The 17,261-nt window shown below is 43.2% G+C and overlaps 2 protein-coding genes across 3 annotated transcripts; one reads left to right on the plus strand and one right to left on the minus strand.

Moving 5' to 3' along the window:
- The first annotated feature begins 45 nt into the window (after nt 1-45).
- On the plus strand, nt 46-4,208 carry LOC138953128 (arylsulfatase B-like). The gene is made up of 4 exons (XM_070324918.1): nt 46-797; nt 1,138-1,286; nt 1,764-1,929; nt 3,208-4,208. The coding sequence occupies exons 1-4, from the start codon at nt 429-431 to the stop codon at nt 4,009-4,011; spliced, it is 1,488 nt and encodes a 495-aa protein (XP_070181019.1). The 5' UTR covers nt 46-428; the 3' UTR covers nt 4,012-4,208.
- Nucleotides 4,209-5,236: 1,028 nt separating this feature from the next.
- LOC138952762 (arylsulfatase B-like) lies at nt 5,237-13,456 on the minus strand. Of its 2 annotated transcripts, none has more exons than XM_070324482.1 (4): nt 12,954-13,456; nt 11,104-11,252; nt 10,291-10,456; nt 5,237-6,359 (listed from the first exon to the last, which is right to left on the minus strand). In XM_070324482.1, the coding sequence occupies exons 1-4, from the start codon at nt 13,311-13,313 to the stop codon at nt 5,559-5,561; spliced, it is 1,476 nt and encodes a 491-aa protein (XP_070180583.1). In that variant the 5' UTR covers nt 13,314-13,456; the 3' UTR covers nt 5,237-5,558. The 2 variants fall into 2 exon arrangements, with proteins under 2 accessions (XP_070180583.1, XP_070180582.1); XM_070324481.1 differs by lacking the exon at nt 5,237-6,359 and adding an exon at nt 8,510-9,538 and having other exon boundaries at nt 12,954-13,423.
- Nucleotides 13,457-17,261: the final 3,805 nt, after the last annotated feature.

Raw genomic sequence — 17,261 nt, forward strand, 5'->3', positions numbered from 1 at the left:
CGTTTCAGAAGTAAGGCAAAACAGGTGTAATACATGATAAAATGAAAACCGTCCTCAGTATTCTTGTAGGTACTCCACCCATAGCACAGTTCACGCTGTAATCATGCATCAAAACAAATGTGTCACGACCTACTCGTACTCAGAAGCAAACCTAAAGCTAGTATTATTCTTCTGGTACAAATTCCGTTGAAGAAACAGGTCAAAAAACGCCGAGGACAAGATAAACGAAAACTCAAAAGGTCAGCTCTCTTGAAAATCCCAAGTAACCAGAACGTGGTGCAGCAAGTATACTGAGAGTGAAATCCAAAACAAGAATATACTTCTCTTGATTGTGTCACAGTTTTAGAAGAATATTAGAATAACAAACTAGTAGGTCAAATTTAGGACAAGACAAGAGACAGAAACCAGAAATATCAGTACCACACTGCATGGTTCCGATCATGACGCGTGCTGCTGTTTACACATTGTCGTTGCTGCTGTTGTTGCTGTGTACCTTGCACAGCCGCGACGTCGTCAACGCCGCCCACAGCTCTCAACCCAACATCATCTTCATCCTCGCCGACGACCTCGGGTGGAGCGATGTGGGGTGGAGAAACCCGTTCATGCCCACCCCGACTTTGGACAAGATGGCGACGGAAGGGATGATTCTCAATCAGTCGTATGTCCAGCAGACGTGTTCTCCCTCCCGCGCTGCTCTCATGTCGGGTAGATACCCGTATCATATAGGCTTCCAGCACGAAACGGTTTCCGCCAACCACGTGTTTCACCTTCCTAATGACCAGCTCATTATGCCTGAGGTAAGATAACAAGTTTGGAGTTTTGTGTCCGTAACAGTGTATCATAGAGTATGTACGACGTGCACGGGTAGTGTGTGTGTGTGTGTGTGTGTGTGTGTGTGTTTGTCAGTGTGTGTGTGTGTGTGCGTGCGGCGTGCGTGCGTGCGTGCGTGCGTGCGTGCGTGCGTATGCGTGCGTGTGTGTGTGTGTGTTATGAAGGGGGGGGGGGGGTATAAAAGAAAACTATTCGTTTATTTCAAAAGCAGATTAATATGCTTGTGTTTCTTTCCTTTGCTTTGTTTCATTATTTCTTTGCTTATGTGACTGATTATCAAGTGCAATACCTACATCGTCATGACAGGCCCTGAAAAAGCTGGGGTACGCTACCCACATGGTAGGCAAGTGGCACCTGGGTTTCTGTAACTGGCGCTACACACCCACCTACCGCGGGTTCCAGTCTTTCTACGGATATTACAACGCTGCGGAGGATTACTACACACACATCCAAAAGTAGGTCCACCTTTCTGCTCATATGAAATCTGGTCTACCAAACTGCGCGAGGATAAGAAGGAGTTCGGCCACCGACTATCGGTGATTCTAGATTCTTGTTGCCTTTTCTTGGCCAGTCTAAATGACTTCTTGAACAGAAAATGTGATAAGTCCGAAGCTGATGTAAACTTTGTGATTGAAATTGTTGCATTGCATACCAAAAGGCTTGCTTGTGGTGTACATATGTTCACATTTTAAATTGTTTATAAACCACAGAATAACGGCGAGGGTAAGGCATGTGAAGTTGTTTGGATTGAAAATCTAATCTGTACTAATTCTTTTGAATGTACACCATTCAGTACTGTACTTTTCAATCCGATTTGCATTTAATGACCTACTTACATTTTTGACAGTGTTTAAGTGGAATGGTTTGCAGGCAGTTGAAACTTATAGTAAAAGAAACTGCGAGTTATATATTGTTTCATATAACTCCTTCAGACACGGCTACGACTTCCGTGACGATGACCAGGTGGACAAGTCAGCGGTTGGTCACTACTCTACAAACCTGTTCACTGACCGCGCCATCAGGATCATCAATGACCACAACACCTCACAGCCCCTCTTCCTCTACCTCGCCTATCAGGCCGTGCACGAACCGCTGCAGGTAGGCCTAATACTCTGTGCTTGACATGTCCGTAATTTTTTTTCTGCCGCCAGAACCAAACACAACATGACATGTAAATTGTATTTTAGTTTTAAATGCAGGTATTACACTGAGGAGCACATTTCTTAAATCAAAGTATTAAAGGCACAGTATGCCTCCCGTAAACCATCACAGATACTGTCAGGCTTTTACACACAGTACAAACACCCTTTCATTTAAACACTCACCGCTTGAGAACATCCTAGGTGCCCTCCGTAAAGAGCGAGCAATTTTCAAAGAATTTATTTTTGCGTGGTTTGAGCCATCGTGAACCCGGGCCGTGTGATCCAGTTTCCCTTTTTCACAATGTAGTCGTCAGTTAGTAATTTGAATGCGACTCGATGTGAGCTTATCTGCAATAGCACGTTATAATGTACCTCTGACTATGCACGAAACAAACGGTTGTGGTTCACAAGAACTCAAGCGATGGCTTTTGACTGTGTTCAGAGGAACTGGCGATAGACATAAACCGTCGTCTGCTACGAGAACCACGACCTTGCGTGACCCTGCTTCCGGGCTTTTCTTTTTTCAAACTTCAAAACTTCGAATTGTACTGATCTTGTCTTGATGAAAAAAGAATTCTTTTATGATTTAAGAATGTTTGTGTAACAAGCTATCAATTTATTATTTAGATTTTAAAAGTTAGGTCTAGCGCCAAAACGCACCACGGTCCGATTGTCTCTGAGCAAATCCGCAAAAATTAATTCTTTAAAAATTGCTCGCTCCTTACGTAGGGCACCTAGGATGTTCCCGTTTGGTGAGCGTTCAAATGGAAGGGTGTTTGTACTGTGTGTAAAAGCCTGACAGTATCTGGGATGGTTTATGGGAGGTTTACTGTGCCTCTAAGTTTAATTGGCTTAAGTTTTCAAAATAAAAGTTTTTTGTATTTTTTATTTTTTATTTTACCTCAGTTGCATGCAGGCAAAATTAAAGTTAAGACTAGGCCGCCACCATCTTGGATTTATAAATAAATCTGTTCAGCGAGAGTTGGTGACGAACGTCAATGCCACTGCTTCTTTTTTTTTTAACACAGTTAATATTCTGAACCACACCTACCCACCTAATAACAAAATGTCTTTGCGTAATATGAAAGTAAGACCTCGAACTTCTAAGATTACCTAAAAAAAATAAGTCTGAATGCCATTTAAGGTTTCTTTTACACTTCAAGACAACTTGGGCCGTGGGTCGACTTCTCTCTGTTTCCTTGCCCTGTAATCTTTTGGACCATTTCCCCCACAGGTTCCCCAGTGGTACCTAGACCAACATTGCAGCAGCATTGTGGACAACGACCGCAAGATCAAGTGCGGGATGGTCGCCGCGCTGGACGAAGGTGTAAAGAACGTGACTGACACCTTGAAGCAGCGAGGTCTGATGGACAACACCTTCATCATCTTCTCATCGGACAATGGCGGGCCTGTTCGCGCAGCTGCCAGCAACTATCCGCTGAGGGGATCCAAGATCACCATCTGGGAGGGCGGCACCCGAGCGGCGGCTTTCGTGTACGCGCCCAGCTTGCTGCAGAAGACGAACTCGTCGTACGAAGAGCTGATCCACATCACGGACTGGTACCCCACGCTGGTGGAGGCGGCTGGCGGGGGCAGCTCCGTGGCCAACATTGACGGCGTCAGTCAGTGGAAGAACCTGCTGAGCGGAGGCTCCGGACCTCGCCACGAGTTCCTCTACAACATGGACGAGGTCACCAACAGCTCCGCCCTACGTCAAGGTCGCTTCAAGCTGGTGCAGGGTTACCCGGGCAACCCCAACGGCTGGTTCGTCACACCTGAGCTGGAGAAGCTGGTGAACGCCACCACTGACGAGATCCACAACGGGAGAGGCCACAGTCCGCCCTACCAGCTCTTCAACCTGAACCGCGACCCCGAGGAGAGGAACGACATCCTGGACAGCCACCAGGACGTCTTCCAGCAGATGAAGGCTCGCCTGGATTCCTACCGACCGTCTCTCTTGCCCAGCAAGACTACAGACCGCGTGCACGCCGCGGACCCCTCCAACTTTAACGGTAACTGGTCCCCGGGTTGGTGTTGAAGAAACGAAACGAGTCTTTTGTTGAATTGACATTTGCTATCAAGTTTACGGCTCAGGGACTGTTCTATGCTTAGTTGCCAATGTGTTGAATATTGCCTCTATTTGAATAAATTAAGATTTAGGCTCGCTTGATCTTTATTTTGTGGAGCATTGTTAATGTTTGCTTTGCGTGGAAATAAAGAAGTCTATGAGAACAACTTGCGTGCGTGTAGTTTTTCTGCTGTCTGAAGTCATGTTCTAACAGCCAAAATAACACACACACACACACACACACACACACACACACACACACACACACACACACACACACACACACACGCGCGCGCGCTCACGCACACACACACACACACGCACACACTGCACAGACACACACACACGCGCGCACAAACACTTACACACGCATACACATACACACACACACACACACACACGCGCGCGCGCGCGCTCACGCACACAAAGAGAACAGATTATCATATTTAAGCTAAGTGATCAAAAGAACAATTCCGGACTAAGCGTACGGAAGGGGCGTATCATGTAAATTCGCTCTGTATATGCTGGGTATAGCAGACGAACTGTCTTGTTCAGGGCGTGAGACAAATTCAGACTGCCGGGAGAAAAAAATACAGTGCTTGCGAACATAAGCTGTAGAGAACTCTCCAAAACCATTTCTAGTTGTGTTTTGATTAAAATTGTTACTTTTACAAAGCTTTTGAAGTCCGAACCTTTTAACAGTCATTTAAAACTGAACTATTTACTATTTTTGAGACAGACACGTGTACAGATAATACCGTTTACTTCACATTCGATTGTATCGACAACTTTTTTTTATTGATTGCTTTTTTTTTTAATCAGGATTATTTGGTTTCTTATGTAAATTTAACTGGATTGCTTTGTATTTTGTTTTGAATATCAAAGTCAAGGACATCACAGCCAACACTGAAGACTGTGAAACCTACACATCGGGAGAGGCTCTGATCTTTTGCACAGCTGTGTTCAATAAACTTTACAAAAACAAGTCATGTCATGTCAGAGCTTTGGGTATTTTACACCAAGACATTCACGCTGTCTTGATGATGTCACCCAGGCGCTGAGTGTTATGCTTGCACCCGGGATACCCGGTTCTCCAGTTGTGTGTGTGTGTGTGTGTGTGTATGTGTGTGTGTGTGTGTGTGTGTGCGTCACATACAGAGGGGAAAAAAGAGAGAAGCAACGCGAACACTAAGAATATGAGCAGGTTTATATACATGTATACAGAAACACTTAAAACAATATCAATACCATTCACTCTTTCGTCCACAAAAACAGTATTCTTTTCTTTTAACCCGAAACTGAATTGCTCAAACAACACTGTCAACAGATAATTTTGGCCATCAATCTCACTTACAACGTTTGATCGTGACGAATGGAAGTCAACATCTCTTTTAATCTTTGCCATAAACATGTACGACCGGTGAGCAGAATCGATAATTCAGTCAGGCACAGTGTATGCAAAATAACAAAAAGCTACATTGCTGAGTTTAAGGATCAGATATACTTTTTCCGCTCTCCTAGCACCATCCAGGGGACCAGTTACCGTTGAAATGGTCCGGATTTGAAGCCTTGACACTGTCGTAGTGTTTGGTGGGTACGAGGGACGGTCTGTAAGAGTCCAGGCGAGCCTTCAGATTGTGGAAAACGTCCTGGTGGCTGTCAATGATGTTGTGCCTCTCCTCAGGATCGGTCTCGAGGTCGTAGAGCGAGTAAGGCGGATTGTTCTTTTGTCCGTGGATTTCCACCGTCGTTTGATTCATCACTTTCTCCAGCTCGGGCGGTACAAACCAGCCGTTGGGATTGCGAGCGTAGCCCTGGATGAGTTTGTAGCGACCGCGTCGGATGGCGGAGTCGTTGCGCACCTCGTCCATGTTGTAGATGAACTCCTGGCGAGGTCCGGGGCCTCCGCTCAGCAGGTTCTTCCACTGACTGACGCCATCAATGTTGGCCACGGAGCTGCCCCCGCCAGCCGCCTCCACCAGCGTGGGGTACCAGTCCGTGATGTGAATCAGCTCTTCGTACGACGAGTTCGTCTTCTGCAGCAAGCTGGGCGCGTACACGAAGGCCGCCGCTCGGGTGCCGCCCTCCCAGAGAGTGATCTTGGATCCCCTCAGCGGATAGTTGCTGGCGTACTCTCGGACAGGCCCGCCGTTGTCGGAAGAGAAGAGGATGAAGGTGTTGTCCATCAGACCTCGCTGCTTCAGAGCGTGAGTCACGTTCTTCACGGACTCGTCCAGCGCGGCGATCATCCCGCACTTGATCTTGCGGTTGTTGTCCGGGATGTGTTTGCAGTGCTGGTCGATGTACCACTGGGGAACCTTGGGAAACAATGATAGGCCGTGAAAAGTAAGATATGCGCCGAAATGGCTGCGATCTGCTGGCCGATGTGAATGCGTGATGTATTGTGTAAAAAAAATTTCCATCTCACACGGCATAAATAAATCCCTGCGCCTTGAATATGTGCGCGATATAAATTGCATTAAAAATTTTAAAAAATTAAAAAAAAATCCCTGCGCTTAGAACTGTACCCACGGAATATTTTTTTTTTTTTTTTTCATTTTCATTACTTTATTGTCCCATCGCTGGGAAATTCGGGTCGCTTCCTCCCAGTGGAAAGCTAGCAGCAACGGAGTCGCGCTACCCAGGTGTCTGCGTGTTTAGGTGTATTCAGCCACCTGCACTTATGGCAGAATGACCAAGGTCTTTTACGTGCCATTGTGATGACACGGGGGTGGGACATGGCTTCCGTCTCTGGGTCTGCACATAAAGTTGACCCGTGTCCGTCCCGGCCCGAATTCGAACCTGCCGCGCCTTCCGATCACAAGTCCAGTGCTCTACCATCTGAGCTACCGGATAAGCCTCATATTGATTGATTGATTGATTGAATGACCTCGGAAACTTAGACAGTGCAGCACAAGTTTAAGCTGAAGGAGATTGTTGGGAAGTTTTACAGGGGGAGTTTGCAGAAGAGATCGGAGTTTTGCTTTGTGATTCCTCTTGCGACGGAATATTTGAGGAACCCACATTAAAAGCGAGTATTGTCCCAAGAGATTCATGTTAGGACTTATAGAAGGGGCATAAACAATAAAGTTCTTTTTTTCTCTGTGAACAACCATTTTTCTTCGTGCGCTCGAATAGAAATACACTTTCCGATGCATGCCAGAAGGTTGAATTCATTTATAGAAGAACATCTTACAGCCTCATGGAATGGGGACAATATGTGAAAGGCATGGTGCGTGGACTACTAAAAAAAAAAATAAAAAAAAAAAAGTTACCCTTCTTCTCGAAGAGTGATTAAAACTAACTTTCTTTAGTCATATAAAAGAATACATTTGTTAAAATTACACATAGTGAAAAAGGCTTATAGAAATTTAACAAGTCGCGTAAGGCGAAAATACAATATTTAGTCAAGTAGCTGCCATTTTTCAGCAAGACCGTATACTCGTAGCATCGTCAGTCCACCGCTCATGGCAAAGGCAGTGAAATTGACAAGAAGAGCGGGGTAGTAGAAGGATAGCACGCTTTTCTGTACCTCTCTTTGTTTTAACTTTCTGAGCGTGTTTTTAATCCAAACATATCATATCTATATGTTTTTGGAATCAGGAACCGACAAGGAATAAGATGAAAGTGTTTTTAAATTGATTTGGACAATTTAATTTTGATAATAATTTTTATATATTTAATTTTCAGAGCTTGTTTGTAATCCGAATATAACATATTTATATGTTTTTGGAATCAGCAAATGATGGAGAATAAGATAAACGTAAATTTGGATCGTTTTATAAATTTTTATTTTTTTTTTACAATTTTCAGATTTTTAATGACCAAAGTCATTAATTAATTTTTAAGCCACCAAGCTGAAATGCAATACCGAAGTCCGGGCTTCGTCGAAGATTACTTGACCAAAATTTCAACTAATTTGGTTGAAAAATGAGGGCGTGACAGTGCCGCCTCAACTTTCACGAAAAGCCGGATATGACGTCATCAAAGACATTTATCAAAAAAATGAAAAAAACGTTCGGGGATTTCATACCCAGGAACTCTCATGTCAAATTTCATAAAGATCGGTCCAGTAGTTTAGTCTGAATCGCTCTACACACACACACAGACAGACAGACAGACAGACAGACGCACATACACCACGACCCTCGTTTCGATTCCCCCTCGATGTTAAAATATTTAGTCAAAACTTGACTAAATATAAAAAGAGTGTATGGCCCCCCAGCTGTCGTTCAACAGGACCAAATTGAACTGGATGCTATTTTCTTGTAAATACCGCCATATGCATGAAAGGATACATTATCTGAAATTAGACATAGTTAAAAAGGCAAATAGAAACAGACAGAAACATTTACAACTTGCAGAGAAAAACCGGAGGGTAGAGTGAGAATATACGCATGTCTGGATACATATCCTGGAGCACAAAGAAAACAACACTCATACTTTTGTCAACACAAAGAGCCTTCGCTTGTTTTCTTCTAGAAATGTATTGTTCCGACAGAACAAAAGATGTGACTCGGTTTATTAAAAAAAAATTCCATTATAAGATTTAAGCATGTTGAATGGACATTCATATCCCCGATGTACACGACCTGGGCGCGATGCGAACACACTTGGCACACGCTGAATGCAAAATTATAGAATGCAGATAAAACACCGAGATAAGTGTAATCATTGACAGAACTTTCTGCACTCAGCACCAGCCGGGTGACCAGTTACCGTTGAAATGGTCCGGATTGGACGCCTTGACATTGTCGTAGTGTTTGGTGGGTACGAGGGATGGTCTGTAAGAGTCCAAGCGAGCCTTCAGATTGTGGAAGACCGTCTGGTGGCTGTCAATGATGTTGTGCTTCTCCTCAGGATCGGTCTCGAGGTCGTAGAGCGAGTAGGGCGGACTGTGGTTCAGCCCTCCGTGGATGTCCTGCGTCTTCTCGGATACTACGTTCTCCAGCTCGGACGGTACGTACCAGCCTTGGGGGGATCGAGCGTATCCCTGGATGAGCTTGTAGCGACCGCGACGGATGGCGGAGTCGTTGCGCACCTCGTCCATGTTGTAGATGAACTCCTGGCGAGGTCCGGGGCCTCCGCTCAGCAGGTTCTTCCACTGACTGACGCCGTCAATGTTGGTCACGGAGCTGCCCCCGCCAGCCGCCTCCACCAGCGTGGGGTACCAGTCCGTGATGTGGATCAGCTCTTCGTACGACGAGTTCGTCTTCTGCAGGAGGCTAGGCGCGTACACGAAAGCCGCCGCTCGGGTGCCGCCCTCCCAGAGAGTGATCTTGGATCCTCTCAGCGGATAGTTGCTGGCGTACTCATGGACAGGCCCGCCGTTGTCCGAGGAGAAGAGAATGAAGGTGTTGTCCATTAGACCTCGCTGCTTCAGAGCGTGAGTCACGTTCTTCACGGACTCGTCCAGCGCGGCGATCATCCCGCACTTGATCTTGCGGTTGTTGTCCGGGATGTGTTTGCAGTGCTGGTCGATGTACCACTGGGGAGCCTTTACAAACAAGGACGTCGAACACTTAGACAGTGCAACTCTTGAGCTCTTCGAAATTGTATTGATTGTTTACGAGGACAGTTCGAAAAAACAGATGTGAGTCATAGTTAGTGATTAGACTTTTAGCTTCAGAAGGATGGTCTTTAAAAATGAGTATTCGATGGATGGTGCCTTTACAGAGATTTATGTCCCAAAGGAATGTATGTATGGTTTAAGAAAAGGAATAGAACACAAGCTATTTATTCCACAGCGACGAACCATTTACCTTCGGACGACCTCTTACAAACACACTTCCCGAGGCATGCCAGAACGTATATTTTATTGACAGTAATTCGTTGATAGCAGACAATCTTACATCTTGATTGGAATGGCCGACAAATAAAAGGCAATGAGGGCATTAGGCCTACGTGAAAAGCCTGACAGGCACAGTTGGTGGACTCCCCACCCCCCCACCCCACCCCCCCCAACCCCCACCCCCACCCGAAAAAAATTAGCCATTCTACTCGAAGAGTGATTCAAACTGATTTAGTTTTTGGGGAAATGCAGTCATATCAAAAATAAATTTATTTAAATTACACGTAGTGAGAGAAAACAATAAAGGAAAAGGGAGAGAGCTAGTGAACTGTCTGCAGCGTTCATTCTACTGAGAACAAGTGTGTTGAACTGAATTATATTTGCAGGGAAATACAGTCATTGAAATTAAAGTGACAAAGTGACAAAGGCTGATGAAAAGAAGAGACAAAATGCACTACCTGCAGCGGTCCGTGCACGGCCTGATAGGCGAGGTAGAGGAAGAGGGGCTGTGAGGTGTTGTGGTCATTGATGATCCTGATGGCGCGGTCATTGAACAGGTTGGTGGAATAAAGACCAACCGCTGACTTGTCCACCTGGTCGTTGTCACGGAAATCGTAGCCATGGCTACAATAAGAAAATCAATCAATCCATAAATGAACAAATAAATTCATGAATAAATATATGATAAATGAATAAATAAATACATTTAAGTGAATAAATAAATAAATTAATTAATGAATGCATGAAATAATTATTAATAAATGAATTAAATAGTATTTATTTTACATATTGCTAATGTTTAAAGCTATCTGTCTGTTGTTGATAAATGAAGCCGGTCTGAAGCTTGCTGGTGGCTGTTTGTGAATAAAATGTTATTAAAAGAATTGAAGCGAGCTGGCCTCTGTTGGTTAACAAAAGTATGTCTGGAGTTGGCTGATTGTTATTCAGAAGTTTAGAAAAAATTGTTGCAGGGAAATTTACAAAATACCTGAAACTTGCTAGCTGTAACAAGTTACCAAGCAAGTTCTTTCGCAGCGAAATTTAGACTGCTTTAGCGAATCAGACTGTCCACTCTTAAAGAAAGCAAGTTTGTAGCATTTGATCTTGAAGAAGTAAGCCAGTTTGTTGCTTTTGATCATTTATAATCACCACGAACACGTCTGCACTGGAGCTGAAGCACATCCATGTGCTTATTTATTTGCTCACGTGCGAATGAATAGGTTGGTGGACAGACAGACACACTCACACACAGAAACAAATATTTATCTCACTGTTGGATATGTGTGTAGTAATCTTCTGCAGCGTTGTAATATCCGTAGAAGGACTGGAACCCGCGGTAGGTTGGTGTGTAGCGCCAGTTACAGAAACCAAGGTGCCACTTGCCTACCATGTGGGTAGCGTACCCAAGCTTTTTCAGGGCCTGTCAGGACAGAAAATACAAAGGAATATAAATCATCAGTGATGTCCAGTAGTTGCAGACTGAAACATCTCACCGTAATTTGAAATAGCTTGTAGAAATCAATGCATACAAATTACATTGTAAAAAAACTGAATTCGGATTTCTGGCATAATAATGAAGATAGTACACATCTGTCTACCGGAAAAAAACCCAGTCCTTTGTCAGATTTGTAGCCTGCGTTTGATCTGAGAAAAAAAACTTTCCTCAACCTATTTCTTTCTTTTATTTTTTTATATTTTTTTTATTTTGATGTGCTTGTGTGAACCTTCATTCCATACTTTTATATGGCAGTCTATCTCCTGCGGCTTTGGAAATGAGGATGGTCTGGTGGGGTGTTCTTAAAACTGATTGTGTTTGCACCGCAACTTACATTTTACATAATGGGACTTTTCTCACATATGACTCTCAAGGTGGCCAAATGCCTCGTCATCTAATTAATGAATGGATTGACGTGATTCCACTGTCCATATCTACCATCGTCGCATCGAAACCATAGCCTAATATAAGGAACGGGCGGGGAAAGAAGACCTTTTTGAGCTTTGGTACTGCATACAGACACACCACAAATACCAATTGTAATGCGAGGCCCTTTATTATCCCTTCGTCTTTATGGTGAATTTTAAGTCGTATCGGGCAAAACCGCTACAAAACATTTTACAAAATTCTATTATTTCTCATTAGGGCTCCTGATATTATGGACCGGCTCCTAATATGGACCACCTCCTGTTCAAGTCTGACAAACTAATGGCGCTAGAGCGCTCAAAAAAGTTTTATTCGCTGTATTCACCCTCTCTGGATAACTTGCACATGTCAAAACAGTTGCAGAAACAGAAATCTCAAAACCGTTAGGCTTTTTCTCTTTTTTTCCCTTTTGGCATCGTTCACTCTAAATGTGCCGCCTAAAACGGACTCGTTTCTGTCCACAGCCAAAGCTTTTTGACAGCTAAGACCGTATTTGTTACATTTTAGCAGTGTTGACCCCGAGTTTCTACTGCAAACAAAAAATAATAGCAAAATCTCAAAGTATGTGCGAGTCCCCTAATATGGACCACCTTCAACAAATCGAAGAAAATAAAAGCTAAAGGCTATTTTCATTAATTCATTAAGAAGCTTGCTGGAAATAACCTATAACTAGCCCTCGAGATTTAAAAAAGAAATTTAACAAAAAGTCTTATTTTCGTGGAAGTTGATAATTTCACTTATTTTCACTCTGTTTTTGATAAGCTTCTTTAGTTTCCTGTTGTGCTTCAAATAATGGTCTCATCAACCCGAAACAGATAAATCTAGAGCATATTTTAATTAGTCTGACTTGTACACTAAGTTGTATCATGTTATTTTGAAGTATAGGGGGCTTTTTACAGTGATTCGTGAAGGCCGCTTCACTGGTCCATATTAGGCGCCCAGGCTCCTAATATGGACCCTTTGTGATTTTTTTCTGTATTGAATTTTTGCTGAATGTCTATCAAAGCTATTTCACTCTAATTAGGCCTAAGGGTTAACCTAAGAGAGAAGGACTACCAAACACAAAATGAAACTTCTTCGCAAGAAAACAAGCTAGTTATCAGCATGAAACAAAAAGTGGTCCATATTAGGAGACCTTCCCCTACATTGATTTCTCGTGAACATCAGTGAGCTGTAAAAATAAAAAAATCACAAACCCACCTCAGGCAAAATAGGCTGATCGTCAGGCAGGTGGAGAGTCCAGCTAGACCTCATGGTGTTATACTGAAGTCCCAGATGATGCGGGTATCTTCCCGACATGAGGGCAGCGCGAGAGGGGGAGCACGTCTGCTGGACATACGACTGATTGAGAATCATCCCTTCCCTCGCCATCTTGTCCAAAGTCGGGGTGGGCATGAACTGGTTTCTCCACCCGACATCGCTCCACCCGAGGTCGTCGGCGAGAAGGATGACGATGTTGGGTTGTGAGGTTTGACCTTGGGCTGCGTTAACGTCGCTGCTGCAGTGCAGGGCATACAGCAGCAGCAGCAACGACGCTGCAGAAACTGCTGCACGTGTCATGGTTGAACTGGAAGCGCGGAGTGCGGCTTGATTATGAGAGTCCCTGGGTTCCAGGTGAACTTTTATCTCGATGGATCTACTGCAGCTTGTTATCTTTACTTGACCTGGTTTTCTGATTAATATACGTCTGTGTGTGTGTCAGATATCGCTGGTTGTTTTAGATCCACATGCAGCCGGTTTTGTGTGCGTCTTATATGTTCTTATAGTTATATATATATATTATCTTTTGATCTGTTTTTCCCCGGGGCTTAAAAGTAGGTCAGTGCGGAGAAAGGTGGAGCCAATAACCAGAAGAAAAGTACGGTCAATCTCAGGGCAAATAGGGATTATAACGCGAAAAAGTCACGATACGCGGGTATATTTTCTTTTCTTATCGCTTTTACTTTTAAAGTTGTGTGTGTGTGTGTGTGTGTGTGTGTGTGTGTGTGTGTGTGTGTATGTGTGTGTGTGTGTGTGTGTTTGTTCGCCCCCCCCCCCCCCCCGCAGGACGCACTTCTTCACAGGACATTTCTCTGTTCGTGGTGTGTGTATATTTGTGGGGGGGAGGGGGGAGGGGGGGGGGGCTGGAATTGGATTTAGTTTTGAGCTTGACAATAGCTAAACAGTACAAATACAGAAAATGCAGTATTGTGTGAACGTATCTTATTATATATGATTCCTCGCGTGTTCTAAAATTAACAAGAAACCGGCCATATTCTTGCATTAACAACCTATGTTGCTCATTCCACCAAATCGTACATTCCGATCAAATAATGTGCCTGGGAAATTGATTCGGTTTCTATCCAAAATGTAAACCAGAATGTTTTGCCTTACGTGAAAGGACAATGACACTCACGATTTGAGAAGATGTTTGCTTCATGTCTTAGTACAAGAAGAGAGTGCACAGATAACACAACAACAACACACAATTCTCTGCACTGAATATACATAGGTACTAAATGGTTTTTTTGTCTTCTATCTGTACGCAAACGTTGCAGAATTTTGCTTTTCTAAATTTTGATCGATTATTGTTTGGGTTGATCCTGGGGGTACGCCTATTTGAGTGGCTGTCACGTGACCCTGTGAAAGCGGTCTTCAATCCTAAAAGTGTGTCATGTAGCCACAGATAGGTCGAATATAAATGACATTAGTATTTCTATTTCTATAAAAAAAAAAGATTAAAAAAAATCCCTGCGCTTAGAACTGTACCCACGGAATACGCGCGATATAAGCCTCATATTGATTGATTGATTGATTCTATTTCAGCTGTGTTACATAGTGAAGCTATATTTTGTTGGCCAAGGCACTCTCCGTGAAAAAAGATCGACTCTTTTATATCTAAGATTTGCCCGGGCGTTTTACACAGTATAAGAACACCCATCGATCACTTGGTCACATACCAACAATCAACACTCAAAGACAACAAAAGATACACAATAGACTTACACATGATGGGGAATACGACTTTGACGAATATCTCTGATTTCACTTACAAAATTGCCGGATCAAAATATTCTTGTGAATATTTTGTTTTGTCTATGTATATAATTAAATGTTCCATATCAAATAACCAAAGGGAATTAATCGCTCTTAATGCATACGACAAGTGTAATAGAGTAAGGGAGAGTTGTACGGAACCTTTCTCCTGGCACCTGAGAGAATAACAAGCATTCATCTTCAAGCGACTTTCATCCTCAATATAATAATAATATTTTAAATGTTCCATAGTTTTAACCTTTCTTGTTTTTACATTTAGTCAAGTTTTGACTAAATGTTTTAACATAGAGGGGGAATCGAAACGAGGGTCGTGGTGTATGTGTGTGTGTGCGTGCGTGCGTGTGTGTAGAGCGATTCAGACCAAACTACTGGACCGATCTTTATGAAATTGTCCATGAGAGTTCCTGGGATAGATATCCCCGAACGTTTTTTTCGTTTTTTTGATAAATGTCTTTGATGACGTCATATCCGGCTTTTCGTGAAAGTTGAGGCGGCACTGTCACGCTCTCATTTTTCAACCAAATTGGTTGAAATTTTGGTCAAGTAATCTTCGACGAAGCCCGGACTTCGGTATTGCATTTCAGCTTGGTGGCTTAAAAATTAATTAATGACTTTGGTCATTAAAAATCTGAAAATTGTAAAAAAAAAATAAAAATTTATAAAACGATTCAAATTTACGTTCATCTTAGTCTCCATCATTTTCTGATTCCAAAAACATATACATATGTTATATTTAGATTAAAAACAAGCTCTGAAAATTAAAAATATAAAAATTATTATCAAAATTAAATAGTCGAAATCAATTTAAAAACACTTTCATCTTATTCCTTGTCGGTTCCTGATTTCAAAAACATATAGATATGATATTTTTGGATTAAAAACACGCTCAGAAAGTTAAAAGGAAGAGAGGTACAGAAAAGCGTGCTATCCTTCGCAGCGCAAGTACTTGTCAATTTCACTGCCTTTGCCATGAGCGGTGGACTGACGATGCTACGAGTATACGGTCTTGCTGAAAAATTGCATTGTGTTCCGTTTCATTCTGTGAGTTCGACAGCTACTTGACTAAATGTTGTATTTTCGCCTTAAGCGACTTGTTTTATTGTTGTTTCAAGTTGTTCTCCATGCTTGTCACAGGAATTTAAGTTACCATAGAAGCACTCCAGATTAAGATAATATTTGAGCTGAGCCAACGAGAAATAACACAGAGGCAATGATGTCCATACAGTTTGACGGGAGCTGAGAAACAAGGGGGAGCAAGCGCTGTAAATATAGGCAAGAACAGTAAGTTAGAGTTTTGCGGAACCAATCTCTGGTAGCCTACATGAGAGAATAACAAGTCGCGTAAGGCGAAAATACAACATTTAGTCAAGTAGCTGTCGAACTCATAGAATGAAACTGAACGCAATGCAACGCAGCAAAGTGAAATTGACAAGAAGAGCAGGGTAGTAGTTGCGCTGAGAAGGATAGCACGCTTTTCTGTATCTCTCTTCGTTTTAACTTTCTGAGCGTGTTTCTGAGGCTGTTGATTTGTGGTATGCATCAAAGCGGAGGGATGGTCTTATCCCATCTAAAAGCCTGGCCACATTTTGAGATGGTAAGCCGAACTCTTTGTCCCTCGCAGGACGGAGATAGCTGCCCCTAGTTGTTGGTGGGATAAGGGCGGAACATTCTGCTGTTGCACTTTGTGTTAAAATACTTCTGTCATGTCTAAACAAAATTTGCAACGAACACAGAAACTCAACAAAAATTACACATGCGCAAGCACTTCACAGTGAGAGCGTGCCCTCAGGCGCAAAAAAAGAAGTCTATATAGTCAGCAGAATAGGTCGACGACATTGTACCCAATAAACATGCCAGAACTGGGCCACTGCTGGCTTTTTGCTGGCAAGTTTGGTAAAGCTGGCCATAAAAAAACCAACACTGGGCCAATTATGGTTTGCCAACAAAGGCCCAGTTATGGCTTGCCATCACTGGCCCATCTCTGGCATTCCAGTAATATTGTCGGCCAGTAAAATGCCTTAATTGGCCCACTGTTGGCACGCCATTGATGGCCCAGTGCTTGTTTGCCAGCATTGGGCCATAGGTGGCGATTTGCTGGCAATTATAGGTGGGTTTTTGCTGGCATGCCAGCAGTGGGCCAATGCTGGATTATTGCTGGCAAGAAGATCTGCGACAGCACAGCGGTATGACTTTCTCACTTGGAGTGACGTAATGTACAAACAAATGTCGAAATATCTTGACGTCACTCGTGATGATGACGCATTGTCAACTAAATCCGGCCCGCGGTGGTTCTGCAGATGTCCGGTTATTTGTTTTGCATTCAACTTCAAGGAATTTCCAAAGCACCTTCTTCGATTTCAGTACGCGTCCGATCTCCTCCGGCTAGAAGCAAGCGTGGTGAGTTTCACAAACAGTTGTGTGAGCAGGTCGTCGCAACGGCGTTAGATCTAGTATCTTCTTGTTCTTTTCCTC

This window comes from Littorina saxatilis, linkage group LG17 (assembly GCF_037325665.1).
Source record: "Littorina saxatilis isolate snail1 linkage group LG17, US_GU_Lsax_2.0, whole genome shotgun sequence".
Classification (NCBI taxonomy): Eukaryota; Metazoa; Mollusca; class Gastropoda; order Littorinimorpha; family Littorinidae; genus Littorina; species Littorina saxatilis.